Source organism: Xyrauchen texanus, chromosome 3 (assembly GCF_025860055.1).
Source record: "Xyrauchen texanus isolate HMW12.3.18 chromosome 3, RBS_HiC_50CHRs, whole genome shotgun sequence".
NCBI lineage: Eukaryota > Metazoa > Chordata > Actinopteri > Cypriniformes > Catostomidae > Xyrauchen > Xyrauchen texanus.
Genome location: NC_068278.1, coordinates 7,828,161 through 7,849,880, shown reverse-complemented (window position 1 = coordinate 7,849,880; position 21,720 = coordinate 7,828,161). Strand labels below are relative to the sequence as shown.

At 38.2% G+C, this 21,720-nt stretch overlaps 1 protein-coding gene across 3 annotated transcripts in view; it reads left to right on the top strand.

The window, feature by feature from the left end:
- LOC127621419 (terminal uridylyltransferase 7-like) overlaps nucleotides 1–21,720 on the top strand; it is a 52,211-nt gene extending 30,491 nt beyond the window's left edge. For 2 of the 3 annotated variants that reach the window (XM_052095009.1, XM_052095001.1), the window contains 14 exons: nucleotides 1,152–1,252; nucleotides 1,445–1,502; nucleotides 1,711–1,814; nucleotides 5,350–5,439; nucleotides 5,770–5,883; nucleotides 6,435–6,512; nucleotides 7,747–7,924; nucleotides 9,254–9,301; nucleotides 11,043–11,134; nucleotides 11,224–11,339; nucleotides 16,036–16,184; nucleotides 18,180–18,232; nucleotides 18,342–18,408; nucleotides 20,924–21,719. In XM_052095009.1, the coding sequence (XP_051950969.1) occupies nucleotides 1,152–1,252; nucleotides 1,445–1,502; nucleotides 1,711–1,814; nucleotides 5,350–5,439; nucleotides 5,770–5,883; nucleotides 6,435–6,512; nucleotides 7,747–7,924; nucleotides 9,254–9,301; nucleotides 11,043–11,134; nucleotides 11,224–11,339; nucleotides 16,036–16,184; nucleotides 18,180–18,232; nucleotides 18,342–18,408; nucleotides 20,924–20,952 (1,277 nt within the window). In that variant the 3' untranslated portion in view covers nucleotides 20,953–21,719. Of the gene's footprint in view, nucleotides 1–1,151; nucleotides 1,253–1,444; nucleotides 1,503–1,710; nucleotides 1,815–5,349; nucleotides 5,440–5,769; nucleotides 5,884–6,434; nucleotides 6,513–7,746; nucleotides 7,925–9,253; nucleotides 9,302–11,042; nucleotides 11,135–11,223; nucleotides 11,340–16,035; nucleotides 16,185–18,179; nucleotides 18,233–18,341; nucleotides 18,409–20,923 lie in introns of all 3 variants that reach the window. The other variant, XM_052095018.1, reaches the window with a different exon arrangement.

Sequence of the window (21,720 nt, the reverse complement as noted above, 5' to 3'; positions counted from 1 at the left end):
GAAAAACTGGGTCAGGTTTGTAGGCCTCCTTGCTCGCACATGCTTTTTCAGTTCTGCCCACAAATCGGATTGAGTTTAGGGCTTTGTGAAGGCCACTCCAATACCTTGACTTTGATGTCCTTTAGCCATTTTGCCACAACTTTGGAGGTATGCTTGGGGTCATTGTTTATTTGGAAGACCCATTTGTGACCGAGCTTTAACTTCCTGGCTGATGAGATGTTGCTTCAATATATCCACATAATTTTCCTTCCTTATGATGCCATCTATTTTGTGAAGTGCACCAGTCGCTCCTGCAGCAAAGCACCCCCACCACATGATACTGCCACCCCCATGCTTCACGGATGGGATGATGGGACATTTCTACAAAAAGTTAAATCTTTGTCCCCATTTGCACCTGCAAACTGTAATCTGGCTTTTTATGGCAATTTTGGAGCAGTGGCTTCTTCCTTGCTGAGCAGCCTTTCAGGTTATGTCGGTAGATGACTCGTTTGACTGTGGATATAGATACTTATCTACCTGTTTCTCCAGTATCTTTACAAGGTCCTTTGCTGTTGTTCTGGGATTGATTTGCACTTGTCGCACCAAACTACGTTCATCTCTAGGAGACAAAATGCATCACCTTCCCATGATGTTTATACTTGCGTACTATTGTTTGTTAAGATTAACATGGAACCTTCAGGCATTTGAAAATTTGCTCCAAAGGATGAACCAGATTTATTTTGATTTTCCCATGATGCCAAGTGAAGAGGCACTGAGTTTGAAGGTAGGCCTTAAAATACATCCACACGTACACCTCCAATTGACTCAAATTAACCAATTAGCCAATCAGAAGCTAATTGCCTAAAGGCTTGACATCATTTTAAAGGCACTTAAAGGCACAGTTAACTTATTGTATGCAAACTTCTGACCCACTGGAATTGTAAAAGTGAAACAATCGGTCTGTAAACAGTTGTTGGAAAAATTACTAATTTCATGCACAAAGTAGATGTCCTAAAAGACCTGCCAAAACTATAGTTTGCTAATATGAAATCTGTGGAGGGGTTAAAAATTTGTTTTAATGACTTCAACATATGTGTATGTAAACTTCTGACTTCAACTCTATTTAATGGAAGGACTTTGCAGATGATGATTACTTCATATTTGTTCAACAGGAGCCAAGTTGGTTCTGTTTGGTTCATCTAAAAATGGCTTTGGCTTTAAACAGAGTGACTTGGACATCTGTATGACTCTAGAAGGCCAGGAAACAGCAGAGGTATTGTGCAAAGACCCCCCCTTTTTTTATTTGATTTAATATAATTGTATTTTCCCCTTTGGGATCAAAGCATTGGTTCATGAATTAAATACAACTGTGAACTTTTCACTTCTACACATCAGATTATTTCTCACTCGATTCTATAGCAATCAATTAATTTTCAATTCTGATGACTTACATTCTCTTTGACAGGGCTTGGACTCTGTTGCTATTATTGAGAGCTTGGCTAAAGCATTACGCAAACACCAAGGTAAGCTCTCAGTAGCTGTGTTCTGAGTGTAATAACTAAATATGCTTCAGGCAACATCCATTTACTTCCAATTTAGATGTATGATGTTAAAATAAAAGTAAGATTTTGTTTTACCCCTGCTGCCTCTCTCTCTCTCTCTCTCTCTCTCTCTCTCTCTCTCTCTCTCTCTCTTTTCCTCTCCTCATGTCTGTTTCTCCGTTCATTGTAGGCGTGAGAAACATCCTGCCTATTACTACTGCCAAAGTCCCGATTGTGAAGTTTTACCACATCAAAACTGGACTAGAGGGAGATATAAGCTTTTACAATACACTGGTGAGAAAATAACTGTATTTAATTCTTTTTGTCTAAAATAGACAGAAATTTAGCATTAGCTTAATGAAAGTGCAGGCCAAAGGCAGCATATTTCAGGGTTTATGTTACTAATATTTAACTAGAAAAAAAACTCTTCATATTTTTGCAATGTGTCTCCTATAGAACAATAATGTTTTTTTTTGTAGCTTCTCCATTCTCACAAAAAGTAGTATGCACTTGCCATTCAAGTCATACAGCTGTGCATGTGACACAAAACTTTCTTCATGCCCCCTTTTTCACTAAATCTCTGAACCTTTTCTGGATTTGTATTTCTGTCTGACCTCTTTTCATTAACTGGCCGCTGCAACATCTTCATCATGACTGTTGAAACAAGATACATTAGTGTTGTGTGATTTAGATTTGGAATGATGTACTGAATTAACGCGACAGCCCTAATATTATTCAGTACTGCATTTAAACGTACCATTTAAAGAGTACAAGGGGTGTTGTAAATGTAAGAATTAGCTTCCAGCAGAGACAGAATTGCCAATCTATTGTATGTGTGTGTGTATATATATAGATATATATACACAGTTGGAAGGAAGTAAACATCTTGATAACTTTGAGGTGATTCGGATGAGTAAATTCTTCAGATTACTTTTGAATAATATTTAATGTGTGTGAAAATAAAATTGTACACAAAATACTTTTTTTATTATAACTTCTTTGTTTTACAAACTAACCGTAACACTTTGCCCACTAAATTCTCACTAGAATTCGGTTGGGTCGCATCAGTTTTGTGGTCTGTGCCGCGATATCAAGGAAAAACCTTTTGACACATGCACACTCCAGAGATACAGTTGAAGAAAAGTTTACATACACCATAGCCAAATACATTTAAACTCAGTTTATCACAATTCCAGACATTTAATCATAGAAAACATTCCCTGTCTTAGGTCAGTTCGGATCAGTACTTTATTTTAAGAATGTGAAATATCAGAATAATATTAGAGAGAATTATTTCTTTCAGCTTTTATTTCTTTCATCACATTCATAGTGGGTCGCAAGTTTACATATGTCATTATGTGGTAGCATTGCCTTTAAATTGTTTAACTTGGGTCAAATATTTTGGGTAGCCTTCCACAAGCTTCTCACAATAAGTTTCTGGAAATTTGGCCCAATCCTCCAGATAGAACTGGTGTAACTCAGTCAGGTTTTTAGGCCTCCTTGCTCGCACATGCTTTTTCAGTTCTGCCCTCAAATTTTCTACCCCAGTGGCTTTGTGAAGGCCACTCCAATACCTTGACTTTGTTTTTACAAATTGTTTTATCCCCTTTTCTCCCCAATTTGGAATGCCCAATTCCCACTACTTAGTAGGTCCTCGTGGTGGCGCGGTTACTCAACTCAATCCGGGTGGTGGAGGACAAGTCTCAGTTGCCTCCGCTTCTGAGACAGTCAATCCGTGCATCTTATCACATGGCTCGATGTGCATGACACTGCGGAGAATCCCAGCATGTGGAGGCTCATGCTACTCTCTGTGATCCATGCACAACTTACCATATGCCCCACTGAGAACGAGAACCCCTAATTGCGACCACGAGGAGGTTACCCCATGTGTCTCTACCCTCCCTAGCAACCAAGCCAATTTGGTTGCTTTGGAGACCTGGCTGGAGTCACTCAGCACACACTGGGTTCGAACTCGTGACTCAAGGGGTTGTAGTGAGCGTGAATACTCTGAGCTACCCAGGCCCCTGACTTTGTTGTCCTTAAGTCATTTTGCCACAACTTTGGAGGTATGCTTGTGGTCATTGTCCATTTGGAAATGCCATTTGCGACCAAACTTGAACTTCTTGAATGTCTTGAAATGTTGCTTCAATATATCTACAAAATGTTCCTTTCTCGTGATGCCATCTATTTTGTGAAGTGCACCAGTCCCTCCTGCTGCAAAACACCCCCACAAGATGATGCTGCCACCCCCATGCTTCACAGTTGGGATGGTGTTCTTCGGCTTGCAAGCCTCACCCTTTTTCTTCCAAACATAACGATGGACATTATGGCCAAACAGTTACATTTTTGTTTAATCAGAAAAGACAACATTTCTCCAAAAAGTAAGATCTTTGTCCCCATGTGCACTTGCAAACTGTAGTCTGGCTTTTTTATTTTTTGGAGCAGTGTCTTCTTCCCTGCTGAGCAGCCTTTCAGGTTATGTTGATATAGGACTCGTTTGACTGTGGATATAGATACTTGTCTACCTGTGTCCTACAGCATCGCCACAAGGTCATTTGCTGTTTTTCTGGGATTGTTTTGCACTTTTCGCACCAAACTACCATCATCTATAGGAGACAGAATGCGTCTCCTTCCTGAGCGGTATGATGACTGTGTATAAACATCCCATGGTGTTTATACTTGCATACTATTGTTTGTACAGATGAATGTACCTTCAGGCGTTTGGAAATTGCTCCCAACAATGAACCAAATTTGTAGAGGTCCTTTTTTTCCTGAAGTCTTGGCTGATTTCTTTTGATTTTCCCATGATGTCAAGCACTGAGACTGAAGGTTGGCCTTAAAATACATACACAGGTACACCTCCAATTGACTCCAATTAGCCTAACAGAAACTAATTAAAGGCTTGACATAATTTTCTGGAATTTTCCAAGCTGCTTAAAGGCACAGTTAACTTGGTGTATGTAAACTTCAGACCCACTGGAATTGTGATATAGTCAATTAAAAGTTAAACAATCTCTCTGTAAACAATTTTTGGAAAATGTAATCCTGTCTTGCACAAAGTTGATGTCCTAAACAACTTGCCAAAACTATAGTTTGCTAATATGAAATCTGAAATTAGTTTTAATGACTTCAACATAAGTGTATGTAAACTGTACAGTAGGTTAGAGCAGAGCATCAGTGCCACAGTCTCGCAGAAATAAGGCTTAAGTACCACCTGTTTTCTCCAGGGGGCAGTAAGCGCAACTTCAGCTGTATAGGCAATGCACAGCTTATACAGAGAACAAACCAACCATTCAGCAGACATGCGACATGTTCAAAACACAGCTTGATGGAGCACAAATCTGAATGTATGGATCTTAAGAGGTGTTTTTCTAAGTATTAAACTATGTTTAACTTGACAGAGTGACCTAAATATGTTTATGACAACATTATTGTTAATTATTTAAATATAACTATTTACAATTATTTCATCATTATATATTGAATTATTGTTATTTGAGGGGCTTTCTCAGCAAATCTATGTATATTAATTGCGATTCATTCGATTAATTAGTTGGCACACAATGTAATTAATTTGATTTTAAAAAAAATATTGATTGACAGCCCTAATATTATTTTTTTTATTGTAAATGCTTTGAAAATCGACTTGAATTATTGAAATGCTGACTTATTTTGGATAATTGTGGCTGGGACCTTCACGTTGGTGAATTGTATCTCTTCAGTTTTTAATTGTGGTAAATACAGGATATGTTATGAATTCACACAAGTAATGTAAAAGTGTTGTAAAATTGTAAACGTATAGGTCAAATTTCTCACTTTGTCCCCTCAGGCTTTGCACAACACACAACTACTGGCATCATATGCTGCGATTGATGCTCGTGTGAAGATCCTCTGCTATGTCATGAAAGTGTTTTCCAAAGTAAGTTTGAAACATTGATAAATATCATATTGTGGTGCCATCATTGCCTCAGTCATAGAAACACAGTACACAGTAGTGTCTTAAGTTGCAAACTTGGTTTATGAGAGTCAAGAAAGTATTTTATTTATTTTGTTTTGTTTTGGTGAAAATGTCCTAATAGTTTTTTGGAGTAGTGGGGAGAACCATGGAATTATCTAGATGTGACCATCAATCATGATTTTAGCTGTGGCTTTTTTATTAATGACCAGTGATCCAGATAAAACTTGTTTACATTTAATTCGTAGATTAAATATCTTGATCATAAGAATAAAATTATACTTGTTTCTTCAGATATGTGACATTGGTGATGCATCTCGTGGGAGTTTATCTTCCTATGCCTACACACTGATGGTGCTGTACTACCTTCAACAAAGAGACCCTCCTGTTATCCCTGTTCTCCAAGAGGTGTGCTTTTTGTTACTAATAAGTACTTTTTGTACTGTACTCAAAAATATGAACTCTCTCTTCATTTTCTCATCCTTATGCTGTCTCAAACACTTTCTTCTGCGGAACACATAGAAAGATATTTTGATGTGAGGTGTTTTTGCCCATACTATGCAAGTCAATGGGGTTCAACACTTCCAAGATCCAGAATGCACACAAGGGCGTCAAGAAAGTAATCCATGTACTGCAGACTGCAGTAGATAAGATATAGTAAAAAATGTGTTACATTTTGGTCTGTTTCTCACTCGAAATTGATGGTATTAAACAACTTGAGTCAAATGGATTACTTTTATGCTGCCTTTATGTCCTTTTTGGAGACCATTGACTTGCAGTGTTTGGATATATTCACCTAATATCTCCATCAAAATATCTTTGTTTGGTTTTCTTCCACAGAAGAAAGTAAGTCATACGAGTTTGAGAAGGCACAATTGAGAAAGCATTTTAACACTGATCCAAATGCCAGAAATGATTAAATGTAAATTGTAATAGAATATATATTTGTTTTTTGATAGATATATAATGGGGTGAAGAAACCTGTATTCTTTGTAGACGGCTGGGATGTGCATTTCTTTAAGGATTTAAAGAATTTGGTGAGTGAATTTAATGGTTCATCATATGAGTAAAATGATATGAAAGTATATTATTATGTTTATATACATAATAGGTAATCATTCCACCTGAGCGGAAAGCACCTTTTCGAAGATTCCATTCCACTCCGCTCGCTCAGGCCACTGAGTGCCACTCGCTTAGCCCAGAATGCGCTTCGTGATATGCTGGTTTGGGAATCTGTGAAAGAAGCAATAGGCCTGAGGTCATGGAGCTCAAACATTATTTTTAGTGAAGTGAGCTAGTTGGCTACACTACTATTCGATAATATATTAATATATATATATATATAAGTAAGGTATCTTATTGTTTTGCCATCATGTTAGTGCAGCTGCCAGCTAGATGCAGGCCCGGTTCTGCGGGGTTGCAAACGTTAGAGCACCCTCAATCGAATACGTAACTTAATAACACTCTAAGTTGTTAAAGCATTTTTCCATGAATCCCAGCGAACACACAAAAAAATCAAAACCAATAAAATTGTATAATCTTGCAGATCAGGGTGTCCTCATTTCCGCTCGCGCATAGAGAATTTCGTAGCGGAATTATCTCACTTAATCGACCACCTGTTGCTTTCGATTTCTGCTTCTGGATAAAGTGGCACATAACTGCTGCTGGTCAGTTTCCCAAAGTTAAATCCACACCATAACGACAAGTGAAACATAAAAAAACGGACTCTAGATTAGTGGTTGCAAATAACATCTTCGACATCGCGAAAATGTGCTTAGAACCGAGTATACTACAGAGACATTTTATGTCGGTGCGGGATTTGAGCAAACACTTTTTTACCGGTGAGCGTGAATGGTACCTCAGCGTTGGCTTGGCCGTGAGTGGCTGAGTGGAGCACACACGCATGGAGCGGGTTATTGAGCGGAGGGTCACACCGCTCCGCTTCGCTCACATGCTCTGATCCGTATATACAATAGAAGACGCCAGGCAGAAAGTTCGCCTCAGTCAACATTAACTTTCATTGCATCTTTTTTTCAAACATTAAAAGTGAGTGGTGATTGAGGCTGTCAGTCTCTAACATTCTGCTTAACATCTTTTATATTCCATGACAAAGTAAGTCATAAGGTTTTGTAACGTACATGAGAGAGTGAGTAATGATGACGGAATTGTAATTTTTTGGGTGAACTATTCCTTTAAACAGGCAGCACAAAGATGTGGCTTGGATTTCTGGTTTAATTGTTGCCGAGTAATAAGGGATTGTTTATTCCACAGCGTAATTACTGGCCGGAGTACAAGAAGAATAAGGAGTCCGTGGGGGAACTGTGGCTCGGGCTTCTGCAGTTTTACACTGAGACATTTGATTTCAAGGAGAATGTCATCTGTATCCGCAGGAAGGAGCCTCTCACCACCTTTAAGAAGCAGTGGACCTCCAAAAATCTTGCTATTGAGGGTGAGCATAAGAAAAGTGGCAGGAACCAGACCAGGAACCCATATATTATATGCAGTGTTGGGGATAATGTCTTACATGATAGAATTACAAAAATTATGCAATTTTAATTTTTAATTAAAGATAATTTGTTAAAATGCGTAACATTACTTTTCTATTTAATTTCCTGACAAATGCAGTTAAACAAATCATAATACAGTATTGAATAATAAATTGAATCTTAAATTGAATCGATCGTGTGTGCGTGCGTCCATCCCTGGAGCATAATTGAGTTCTGGAAGGGTTAAACTGCAAAAATGCAATCCAAATATTTTCTTTTATTAGAAGTTACACAATAGTGTAAATACCCATTTATACCGGTACCAATATTTTGAACGTAACAATGGATTCTATTAATACCGAGTCGGACAAATTATCCTCCGACAATCCGAAGGGTTTTTTACGGAGAGTGTTCCGATTTGTTTTTCTTCGGACTGCGATGAAAACTGACTGACCAATAAGAAAATCGTTTTTTGACAGTCGCTACAGTTGCTCAATCCAGCGCATCGGTGGTGCTAATCAACTGGCAAACACCGGCATTAGACGTGCAGCTGATACACACCCGGAAATGATGTTCTTAAAAATAAATAGTTGCAGTTCATGAACCCTTGGTACTACAAACATAAACCCGGTCTGTTGTTGAATGTCTCCTTGTGATTTTATTGCCTTAAATGTTCATTATTTAATATGTTTATCACTGTGCCTGATATATTCTCATGGCATTAAAAATAGCAGCGAGGTTCAGCAATTCGTTTGCACTATGCTGTTAGGAAAATCCCATAAAATGTTTAGTTATATGCAATGTTTTAGACAAACGAATTGCAGAATCACACTGCTATTTTTATTGCAAGGATAATATAACAAAGAATTGCAATAATATAAAGAAAGAAAAGGCAGTGAGACCTTATTTTCTTTTATATTATTTTTAATATATACAATCCTATTTTATACTAAACTGTTATTCATTATACTAATCTCTAACAGCTGAATGTGTGGGGAGGAGACTGGTATAACAACAGTGCAGCCTACTGTACTGGGGTGAAATAGTTTTTCATTTCATGCTTATAACGGACACTGTGTGAATAGACCTTCCGTCAGAGGTTTGTCAAGACCGTCACGGATTTGGTGTGAACCGACCTTAACATGTGGTGTTCATCAATGCTATATATATATATATATATATATATATATATATATATATACACACACACACACACACACACACACACAGTATATGGTGTAATATCATGGTTGATCAGTTGTGTATTTATTGTCTTTCTCTTGTTGATTTAGATCCCTTTGATTTGAGTCATAATCTTGGAGCTGGTCTCTCGCGGAGAAGTATGTAATGTTTTTTTTTCCTTTTGCTGTTACTCTACTCCAACATGCACAGTTAATAGTATTCTACTGTTATTATTGTCTCATAAATATTTCTGGGATGCCAGAGGACCAAATGTACTGGGGAAAAAATGTCATTGTATGGGCCAAACGTCTTTGTTTCACTAAAGGATGATCAAAACATTATGCACACACTGTTCAGTATATACACTCACCTAAAGGATTATTAGGAACACCTGTTCAATTTCTCATTAATGCAATTATCTAATCAACCAATCACATGGCAGTTGCTTCAATGCATTTAGGGGTGTGGTTCTGGTCAAGACAATCTCCTGAACTCCAAACTGAATGTCAGAATGGGAAAGAAAGGTGATTTAAGCCATTTTGAGCGTGGCATGGTTGTTGGTGCCAGACGGGCCGGTCTGAGTATTTCACAATCTGCTCTGTTACTGGGATTTTCACGCACAACCATTTCTAGGGTTTACAAAGAATGGTGTGAAAAGGGAAAAACATCCAGTATGCGGCAGTCCTGTGGGCGAAAATGCCTTGTTGATGCTAGAGGTCAGAGGAGAATGGGCCGACTGATTCAAGCTGCTAGAAGAGCAACTTTGACTGAAATAACCACTCGTTACAACCGAGGTATGCAGCAAAGCATTTGTGAAGCCACAACACGCACGACCTTGAGGCGGATGGGCTACAACAGCAGAAGACCCCACCGGGTACCACTCATCTCCACTACAAATAGGAAAAAGAGGCTACAATTTGCAAGAGCTCACCAAAATTGGACAGTTGAAGACTGGAAAAATGTTGCCTGGTCTGATGAGTCTCGATTTCTGTTGAGACATTCAGATGGTAGAGTCAGAATTTGGCGTAAACAGAATGAGAACATGGATCCATCATGCCTTGTTACCACTGTGCAGGCTGGTGGTGGTGGTGTAATGGTGTGGGGGATGTTTTCTTGGAACACTTTAGGCCCCTTAGTGCCAATTGGGCATCGTTTAAATGCCATGGCTTACCTGAGCATTGTTTCTGACCATGTCCATCCCTTTATGGCCACCATGTACCCATCCTCTGATGGCTACTTCCAGCAGGATAATGCACCATGTCACAAAGCTTGAATCATTTCAAATTGGTTTCTTGAACATGACAATGAGTTCACTGTACTAAAATGGCCCCCACAGTCACCAGATCTCAACCCAATAGAGCATCTTTGGGATGTGGTGGAACGGGAGCTTCGTGCCCTGGATGTGCATCCCACAAATCTCCATCAACTGCAAGATGCTATCCTATCAATATGGGCCAACATTTCTAAAGAATGCTTTCAGCACCTTGTTGAATCAATGCCACGTAGAATTAAGGCAGTTCTGAAGGCGAAAGGGGGTCAAACACAGTAATAGTATGGTGTTCCTAATACTCCTTTAGGCGAGTGTACATTCAGTACAGCTTATCAGTATACTAGTTGTCCTATGTCATGCTATCACACCATACCATTCCAATGCCATAGCTGAATAAAAGAGCTAAATCTATTATGGAAGCATAGTATGGCCAAATCCATATTTCTGCCCATCATTTTGGAATATGATGACTACAAGGTGACCACAAGTTTAAATCACATTGAAAACAGATCAAGGTCAGCTTAACTTGGCTTGAGTGACTTCATGTAGAGATATGAACATTTATTGACTTAATGTTGATTAGATCACTACACTGCAATAACTTGTCTCGTCTTCCTTTCTGTTTTCAGTGGCCAGTTTCATCATGAAGGCCTTTATCAATGCACGCAGAGTCTTTGGCAACCCTGTCATAGTTTACCCTCCAGAGTATTCAAATAAAATGGTTTGTGTCCTTCATCTTGACCACCTAAATTCTCTTTGATGCCTTTCAAGTCAAATGATTTTGTCTAATGTCAGATTTGTTTTTGTCAGGAGTACTTTTTTGACCCAGAGGTGCTCACCGAGGGCCAACTCGTCCCCAGTGACCGCTGCTGCCGGATATGTGGGAAGATTGGACATTTCATGAAAGACTGTCCTATGAGAAAGAGGTAATTCGGCTAAATTTGTTTTTACAAATATTTGATCATCTTTATGAAATGGCACGAAAATGGTTGGTAATGTTTATATTATAGTGTGAATGTTTTGCATATTAAAGATTGTATAGTATTAGTGATCTACTATTCAATGCCAGCTCCACACTGTCTATTAAGTCATGGACATTTATATAGTGAATGTATACAATTGCAATCACAATTATTCAGTGGCAGTGGCAGCACAGAAACCAAAGAATGTCAATGAGCTGGAAGCTTTTGCTTGAGAAATGTGTAAAAATTCCAATAGAGGGGTGTCCAAAGCCTGAGAACACTTACCTGAAACATGTATGTGGTGTTATTAAGGGTAAAGGATGTACACGCGTCCGCGAGCCTGTAAGACCGGACCCGTATTTACACAAGTCTGTGGAATAATAGCTTCAAATGACCTTAGAATCATTATATATGGTTTATTCATGTTCGCCTTGTAATGCGTCTGTTTATTATTTACTGGGAGCTTTTGACACTGGAAGCGCTCAGAAAATTACTTTCACTATTTTTATGAAGCAGAAACACCAATAGAAAATATAAATCTCTCCAACAGAATATACGTCACCACAGGGCTCCAGACTACATATGAGAGCAGTGGCACTGGTGCCACCAAGTTCTACAGATGGTAGCACCAAGCACCTGATTTGGTAGCAACTGTGGAAAAAGAAATATTTTTTGTTTAAAATAAAATAATACTAATTAATGATAGAAACTAATAAAAATAGTGACATATTATAGGATTATATTATATATTTCATATTATTGTAGCATTGATTTTGACTTGATGCAACAGTAACATCTGTAAAAAGGTTTATTTATACACTAGTGGCTATAAAGGCCTACCTTATTTATATAGGGCTAAATTGAAATATTCTGCGTGATCCTACTGATTAAGTAAAGTCATCTCTTTGAACTTCTGGAGGCAAACAAAGCCAGTTACTTTTTCCAACAATCAAAGAGCAGATTTTAGAACAGATTTTACACTGAATAAAACCTGATTGCTTGGTCCATAATAATTCTGGTAAAAAGCAAACATGGCTCCTTACTACGATAGTAACTTCAACAAAACAAACTATGACATTTTTGTTATGACATGACAGTAACTATACATTTAGAAACTATAAAAACAAAATAGAAGCTTTTTTAGAAACTATAAAAAAGTATTTAATAGGACTATGATTTAGTATGAATATAACACATTGCACATCTGCCAAAATACCATTAAGTGTTACTATAGTAAATCCAAGGTACAATTTTGTTAGGGTGGTGATGTGTGGATTGGACAGCCTTATAATTTATGTTCTGGTCAGTGTTGTTTATAATGGTGTGCCATTAAACATGGTTTGACACTCATTTCAATCGCCAAGGCAAGAGACACTAAGGGTTTTCAAAGGGTTTTTCGACAGCCAAATTTAAATGAGTTCGCGTCTCGCGCCATCCTTCATGCAGCGCTGTTTATAATGACTTGCACTGCGTGGGTGAGACTGCTCTGCGCTGGCATTCCTCTCGAAGAGGTATCATGCCGGGTCTCCTTCTCTGTTATGTATGTGTACGCACTCGCAGTAAATAACAGCCTTTGATGGGCTGCTATACGATGATGTCACTGAATATATGCGTGTATATGGTGAAGTCCCTTTCGCTTCATACGGGTGTCCCTCAGTATGAGTGTGCAACTGACTGGCGCTGGCAAGTGTTATGTTGCGTCATGATATTAATGAACCATGTGAAATGTCGATAGATAATAGTGCCACTCCTGAATACAAATAGGGGAAACTGTATATACTATGTAATAAAATATATATATATATATATATATATATATATATATATATATATATATATATATATATATATATAATTTTTTTTATTTATTTTTTATATACAGTATCTCACAAAAGTTTTATAAGTTCTGAAATTCTTTTTTTTTATTTAATAGTGATTTTTCACTTTATTAATGTCATTCCTATACATTGTGGTCAGTTGTATTTAACTTTGGTGAAAAAAAATACCAATTACTTTCCATAAGAGCAAAATATGTACATTATTCCAAACTTTTGGCCGGCAGTGAATATATATATATATATATATATATATATATAAATATAAATATATAAAAATATATATAAATATGGTAGATGGTCTGCACTTATATAGCGCCTTTTTAACCTTGACGATATTCAAAGCGCTTTACACTGTGACTCATTCACCCATTCACACACACATTCATACACCAATGGCAGCTCTGCTAGCCTGCCATTGGGAGCAACTTGGGGTTCAATGTCTTGCCCAAGGACACTTCGGCATGTGGAGTCGTGTGGGCCGGGATTTGAACCATCAACCCTGCGATTAGTGGCCGACCCGCTCTACCAACTGAGCCACAGCCTATATATATACAGAATCTCTCAAAAGTGAGTACACCCCTCAAATGTTTGTAAATATTTTATTATATCTTTTCATGTGACAACACTGAAGAAATTACACTTTGCTAGAATGTACAGTAGTGAGTGTACAGCTTGTTTAACAGTGTAAATTTGCTGTCCCCACAAAATAACTCGACACACAGCCATTAATGTCTAAACCGCTGGCAACAAAAGTGAGTACACCCCTAAGTGAAAATGTCCATATTGGGCCCAAAGTGTCAATATTTTTTGTGGCCACCATTATTTTCCAGCACTGCTTTAACCCTCTTGGGCATGAGTTCACCAGAGCTTCACAGGTTGCCACTGGAGTCCTCTTCCACTCCTCCATGATGACATCACGGAGCTGGTGGATGTTAGAGACCTTGTGCTACTCCACCTTCCGTTTGAGGATGCCCCACAGATGCTCAATAGGGTTTAGGTCTGGAGACATGCTTGGCCAGTCCATTATCTTCACCCTCAGCTTCTTTAGCAAGGCAGTGGTTGTCTTGGAGGTGTGTTTGGGGTCGTTATCATGCTGGAATACTGCCCTGCGGCCCAGTCTCCGAATGGAGGGGATCATGCTCTGCTTCAGTATGTCGAGTACATGTTGGCATTCATGGTTCCCTCAATGAACTATAGCTCCACAGTGCCGGCAACCCAGACCATGACACTCCCACCACCATGCTTGACTGTAGGCAAGACACACTTGTCTTTGTACACCTCACCGGGTTTCCGCCACACACGCTTGACACCATCTGAACCAAATAAGTTTATCTTGGTCTCATCAGACCACAGGACATGGTTCCAATAATCCATGTCCTTAGTCTGCTTGTCTTCAGCAAACTGTTTGCGGGCTTTCTTGTGCATCATCTTGCCATGGCATCTTGACAGCCATGCAGGCCAATTTGATGCAGTGTGCGGCGTATGGTCTGAGCACTGACAGGCTGACCCCCACCCCCACCCCTTCAACCTCTACAGCAATGCTGGCAGCACTCATACGTCTATTTCCCAATGACAACCTCTGGATATGATTCTGAGCACGTGCACTCAACTTCTTTGGTTGACCATGGCGAGGCCTGTTCTGAGTGGAACCTGTCCTGTTAAACCGCTGTATGGTCTTAGCCACCGTGCTGCAGCTCAGTGTCTGGGTCTTGGCAATCTTCTTATAGCCTAGGCCATCTTTATGTAGAGCAACAATTCTTTTTTTCAGATCCTCAGAGAGTTCTGTGCCATGTTGAACTTCCAGTGACCAGTTTGAGGGAGTGTGAGAGCGATGACACCAAATTTAACACACCTGCTCCCCATTCATACCTGATACCTTGTAACACTAACGAGTCACATGACACCGGGGAGAGAAAATGGCAAATTGGGCCCAATTTGAACATTTTCACTTAGGGGTGTACTCACTTTTGTTGCCAGCGGTTTAGACATTAATGGCTGTGTGTTGAGTTAGTTTGAGGGGACAGCAAATTTACACTGTTATACAAGCTGTACACTCACTAATTTACATTGTAGCAAAGTGTCATTTCTTCAGTGTTGTCACATGAAAAGATATAATCAAATATTTACAAAAATGTGAGGGGTGTACTCACTTTTGTGAGATACTGTATGTATGTATCTATATATATATATATATATATGTATATGTGTGTGTGTGTGTGGTTTATCCGATCTGCCAAAACATTAAAACCACCTGCCTAATATTGTGTGCCCCCTGTGGGAAGACGACAAGCAGATGGAGGGAGTGTGATGCTCTTGGCAATGTTCTGCTTGGAAACCCTTGGTCCGGACTTTCATGTGGACGTCAATTTGACGTGCCACCTACCAAAACATTGTTGCAGACCAGGTACGCTCCTTCATGGCAATGGTGTTCCCTGATGGCAGTGGCCTCTTTCAGCAGGATAATGTGCCCTGCCACACTGCACACATTGTTCAGGAATGGTTTGAGGAACAGGATGATAAGTTCAAGGTCGCCCTGGCCTCCAAATTCCCCAGATCTAAATCCTATCTGTGGGATGTGCTGGACCAACATATCCGATCCACGGTGGCTCCACCTCGCAACTTACAGGACTTTGAAAATAAATACATTATCCATAGCACTTACACCTTTGCAGATGCCAAAAGAGAATTAAAGAAGACTCTTGATGCTTTTTAGTTAGTTTTGTTCATATTTATTTATATATATGTATGTATGTATAAAAATGTATATATAAAATGTATATTGACAGTATATTGAGATGTGACAGTACTGATTGATTGCTCAGTAGGCGTGACGTCACAAAGTACAACAAGGCAATGAATGACTGCAGCCCTTATAAGGATGGAAGATGGCGTCAGAAGGAGGAGAGATGCTGTTTTCTGTGTGGCTCCAATTCTCACATAAAGAGAGACTGCCTGCTGTCTAACTCTTTAGGTATTTCTTCATCTCTGGTCATTGCATTGTTTCCTTTTAGTTGTGCTTGATTTGGACATTTTCCTAAGATATGTTGGGATTGACATCCTTATTTACTAACAGACGTGACTCTTGAATTGGCAATTCCTATTTCTATAATCACGATATCCATAAATAACGCCTGTAACCATAGCGACAGTGACTTAAGTAAATATCAACAAAGGAAAGTCTTGTCGAATTTGAAAAGGCATCATTAAATTAATTAGCCAAATCGAGGCACCGGTTTTTCGATCAAATGTTTTGTAACCAACAGTGGCTTTGAATGCTTTTTGCATTCCAAATATTCTTGACGTAGCCAACAACTAGTCATCCAGTGTGGTTCCATTCACACTGCACGGGTTTACCAAACTCTCTCAAAATGCAGTTGTAAATCCTGAAAATGTAAGGCAGTCAATTTGTTTATAGAATGCGGGTGTCAGTCTTCTTTATAATGTGTTTATATTGTGTGTGTGAAGGGCTGTCAGTCGATTAAAATTTTCAGACATACTTCATATGGGAACGTAGGTATTTTCCTGTGACCCGACTATATGAGATTATAACAACAACCGCGGATATAATCCGCTCTTGTTTTGTTAAACAAGCACCATTTAAGCTTAAGGAACAACAGATTGTTTGACTTGTTAATGATATAATGCATTGAGCATTGCTGTGGTTTACATAAAAACATTCCACAGCAGAATGTTTTATTTTTAGGGACAGTAGAAATTATTTCTTGTCAATTAGAATGATATCTTAGTTTTACCAGCAATACATTTCATCTGTGATCAAATTTTCTAAACATATGGACAGACGTGAAGTTCAATAATAATGTTTGAGCAACAGCAGTAGGAATGACTACTAGGGACTTCATAGTACAGAGACTAGCAACGTCAAGCAATAAAGTCACTGCATGTGTGTATGCGGCTTCAGCTCCAGAGGTATTATGGGATTGTTAAGTGTTCAGTCGATCCGCACTTCAAAATCTTGCCAGAAATAGTGTTGTAGGTCATCCGGGGATTTCTTGATTTCTGTTTTATAAATAATGAGTATTCGACATACTACTCCATTGGCATACTGGTTTTGACATACTATATAGTAGGTAGTCTCATGTACCATACCTTTTACCAGGTTTTTACAAATGAATGGATTCATTCCAGATTATTTTACTCTGGATAGGGGCACTCAGCGGGGTTGCCCTCTTTCCCCATTATTGTTCTCTCTTGCCCTGGAACCATTAGCAGCCGCGATAAGAAAGGAAGATGATTTTCCAGCGGTGATGGCGGGAGGTGTACTGCATACATTTTTGCTTTACGCAGATTATATTTTATTATTCGTCTCTGACCCTACTAGATCTATGCCTTGCCTACACAGAATTATTCAATCCTTTTCTAAGTTCTCGGGATACAGAGTTAATTGGCTCTGACAGCGTATTGCCCGGGTAACGGCTTTTCAGCCAGGTGCCTTCCAGTGGCCCAAACAGGGCATTAAGTATTTGGGTATTTTATTCTCAGCAAATATGTGTGATTTAGTTAGTCAATTTTGACCTTTTAATAAAAAAGGTTTTCGAGCGATGTGGGAGGTGGGCTTCGTTACATTTATGTATGATTTTGAAAATTAATGTTATTAAAATTAATTTTATTCCATAATTCAACTACCTGCTACAGTCTTTCCATATAGATGTACCCCTCTCTTATTTCAAGCAATATGATAGCATAGCAAAGTCCTTCATTTGGAATGGAAAAACGTCCCAGATTTCTTACTCTTATCTTAAGATTTCCTTAGAAAGACTTGCTCTTTGCAGTTTTGTGAATAGGTTTTAAGAAAAACTCCTAGCTAGGAACTCTTCGGAGAACTCCTAGTGGTAAGATAAAAATCTTTCTGAATACAGGCCCTAGTATGTTTACAATAAAGACATGTTTTGGGTGTTTGAGGCTTTGGTCAAGAATCATACAAACATCTGCATGTTTCTCTTTGCAGAGTCCTCCCCACACACATACCAAAGAAGTCCTGCTTCAGACAGAGACAGACAAGTATATCTGTTTTTTATTTGTTTTTCCGATTATCCTTATTTAAAAATAGTGTTGTTTTTCTTATTAATACACATACAATTAAACATGTGTATATGTGTGAACTATACAGGGCAGTCCTCAGCAGTACAGGAACAGGAAGCAGAAAGCAAAAAGAGTGGTTTTGGATCCTGAAGCAGGTGAGCGCAGTACTTCAGTGTATGGTGATTTATGTGGCACTTAATATAATAACTACTTGTTTAACCCTTCAATTCGGTCTATAAATGTTACGCATTTCAGTTTACAATATGTGTACTTATCTAAGCTGATAATAAGAAGGGACATGAATATTAAAATTTCATTTTTAACTATAGGTATTGTATAAATCTGACATTGTTAAATGTTTTCTTGCTCCACCAAACAAGGATTCATAATTGCAACAATTATGCTGTCTCTCTCTCTCTCTCTCTCTCTCTCTCTGTCTCTCTCTCTACTATATATATATATATATATAGAGATAGATAGATAGATAGATAGATAGATAGATAGATAGATAGATAGATAGATAGATAGATAGATAGATAGATAGATAAATAGATAGATAGATTATGTGTGCACAGTGCTGTGAAAATGTATTTGCCCCATCATGATTTCTTCTGGTCTTTTGTATATCTCATACTAAATTGTTTCAAACATTCAAATAAAATCTAACATAAAACAAAGGAAATCTGAGCAAACACAATATACAGTTTTTAAATGGTAATGTTATTTATTGAAGCAAAAAAGTTATCCAATACCCACTGGGCCTTTGTGAAAAATTATTTGCCCCCTTAGTTACTAAATCCCAGAATCTATGAAACTGCATTCATAATGGGGTTCAGCTGGACTAGACACACCCAGGCCTGATTACTGCCAGCCCTGTTCAATCAAATCAATACCTAAACTGAACTTTTTCAGCAGCATGAAGTTGGCTAAAAGGTCTTACTTGCCCTGTTGCACACTATGCCAAGGTCGAAAGAAATTCCAGAAATGATGAGGAAGGGGAGGGTTACAAAGCTATTTCAAAGGCTCTGGGACTTCAAAGAACCACAGTGAGAGCCATTTTCTCCAAAAACTTGCACAGTAGTGAACCATCCCAGAAGTGGCCGACCTTCCAAAATTCCTCCAAGAGCACAGTGATGACTCATCCAGGAAGTCACAAAAATGTCAAGGACAAAATTCAAGGAACTGCAGGCCTATCTCACATCAATAAAGGTCACTGTTCATGACTCAACTATCAGAAAGACACTGGCCAAAAATGGCATCCATGGAAGAGTGACAAGGCGAAAACCTCTGCTAACCCAGAAGAACATTAAGGCTCATCTGAATTTTGCCAAAACACACCTTGATGATCCTCAAACCTTTTGGGAGAATGTTCTGTGGACTGATGAGTCGAAAGTGGAACTGTTTGGAAGACAGGGGTCCCGTTATATCTGTTGTAAATCAAACACAGAATTCCACAAAAAGAACATCATACCTACGGTCAACCATGGTGGTGGTAGGGCTGGGCCGTGACTATGCATACCCTGCCCCCAATCAGGCTAATCAACTGAGGAGAGGGATAAATGCAGTGGGACTGCAGTAGTTCGGGATAGAGAGAGCCACGTGCAGCTGCATTGTGTGTGTTTATGTTTGGTGTCTTTTTGTTTTCATTAAACATTATTTTGAAGGTTCATCCGGTTCCCGCCACCTCCTTTCCATTGAACCATGTTACAGGATGCTTTCCTGCTTCAGGGCCAGGGCAACATGCAGTAATTGAGGGAAACATGAATTCTGCTCTCTACCAGAAAATCCTTAAGGAGAATGTCTGGTCATCAGTCCTTGAGTTGAAGCTCAAGCGCAACTGGATTATGCAGCAAGACAATGATCCAAAGCAAAGTAGTAAGTCCAATTCTGAATGGATCAAAAGAAGCTAAATTAAAATTCTGAAGTGACCTAGTAAAAGTCCTGACTTGAACCTAATTAAGATGCTATGCAGGACCCTCCAATGTGGTCAAACTAAAGCAGTTCTGCAAAGAAGAGTGGGCCAAAATTCCACTACAGCATTGTGAAAGACTGACGTTGCTGCTAAAGGTGGCACAACTCGCTATTAAGTTTAAGGGGGCATTTCGTTTTTCACATGGGTGATATAGGTGTTGGATTACTTTATTGCTAAAATAAAAAAATTGAAAACTGTATTTTGTATTCAGATAGCCTTTGTTTTATGTTATGAAGATCTAAAACTATTTACTGTAATAAATTCCCAAAAATAGCAATGGGGCAAATACATTTTCACATCACTGTGTGTGTGTATATAACATTTTCACTTAGGGGTGTACTCACTTTTGTTGCCAGCGGTTTTGACATTAATGGCTGTGTGTTGAGTTATTTTGAGGGGACAGCAAATTTACACTGTTATACAAGCTGTACACTCACTACTTTACATTGTAGCAAAGTGTAATTTCTTCAGTGTTGTCACATGAAAAGTTATAATCAAATATTTACATATATATGAGGGGTGTACTCACTTTTGTGAGATATATATATATATATATATATATATATATATATATATATATATATATATATATATATATATATATATTATAATACTGTATATTAGTATAGACTTTAAAAATGTCAAACTTAATCACATAATCTTGATTGATTCCATTGTGTTTCTCTATCCTGTTGTAGGTAGTCTTGCCAACAGAACACATTTGTAAATCAATCTGTCCAGAAGTAGAGCCCTTTCAAGTAAAACCTCAACAGTAAACCATTACAGGCAACAGTGAACCATGTTTAATCCACAACAACCTAAGCTGAGTATTAACTTCAATCAAAGTTAGATTACCTTGATGAATGTGCCTTTTTAAAGTTGTCTAATTTTTTTTTGTTCTTTTTTTTATATATAGAATGAACTATGGAAGTTTCGCATTTTATGTTTTTATTATTTATTTTTAATGATAATAGTCCAGTTGATTGAATTTGTAATTTAGATTGCAGCCCTACCTACTGTGTGTTTTGAATTAGCTTGAATTGTTTTAGTAAATCAAAAGTTTGCACCATTGTGCATATTGTGTGTGTTCCTAGAAGCATTTTATTTTGTATAAATATGTACATAATTAAATGTTGGATGGGGTCTGTGTATTTACATTTGTGCTAATATTAATGCAAGTTTTAGTAGAGCTGTTAACAAATTCTGTTTGTAGTGCTTTTTTCTGTTTGGTTGGGCATGGTTTTAGTTTTTATACTTTGTTTTATAATTGTGCTTTGATTTTGCTAAATGAGTTGTATGTTTCTTTGCAGGCAGGCTACATTGCATTTGCATCAATGTCAATAAACTCGTTTAACAAAATGCATTCCCTCTGTGTTAGTAATTGAAGTCTTTGGTAGACCTGTGATGTTTTTTCCTTTCTGTGAACTTTTTTCAACTTTTTTTTTAAAGCAGTAATCCTGCTCATAAATAATGACTTCTAGCCAGGGCTTCAGAC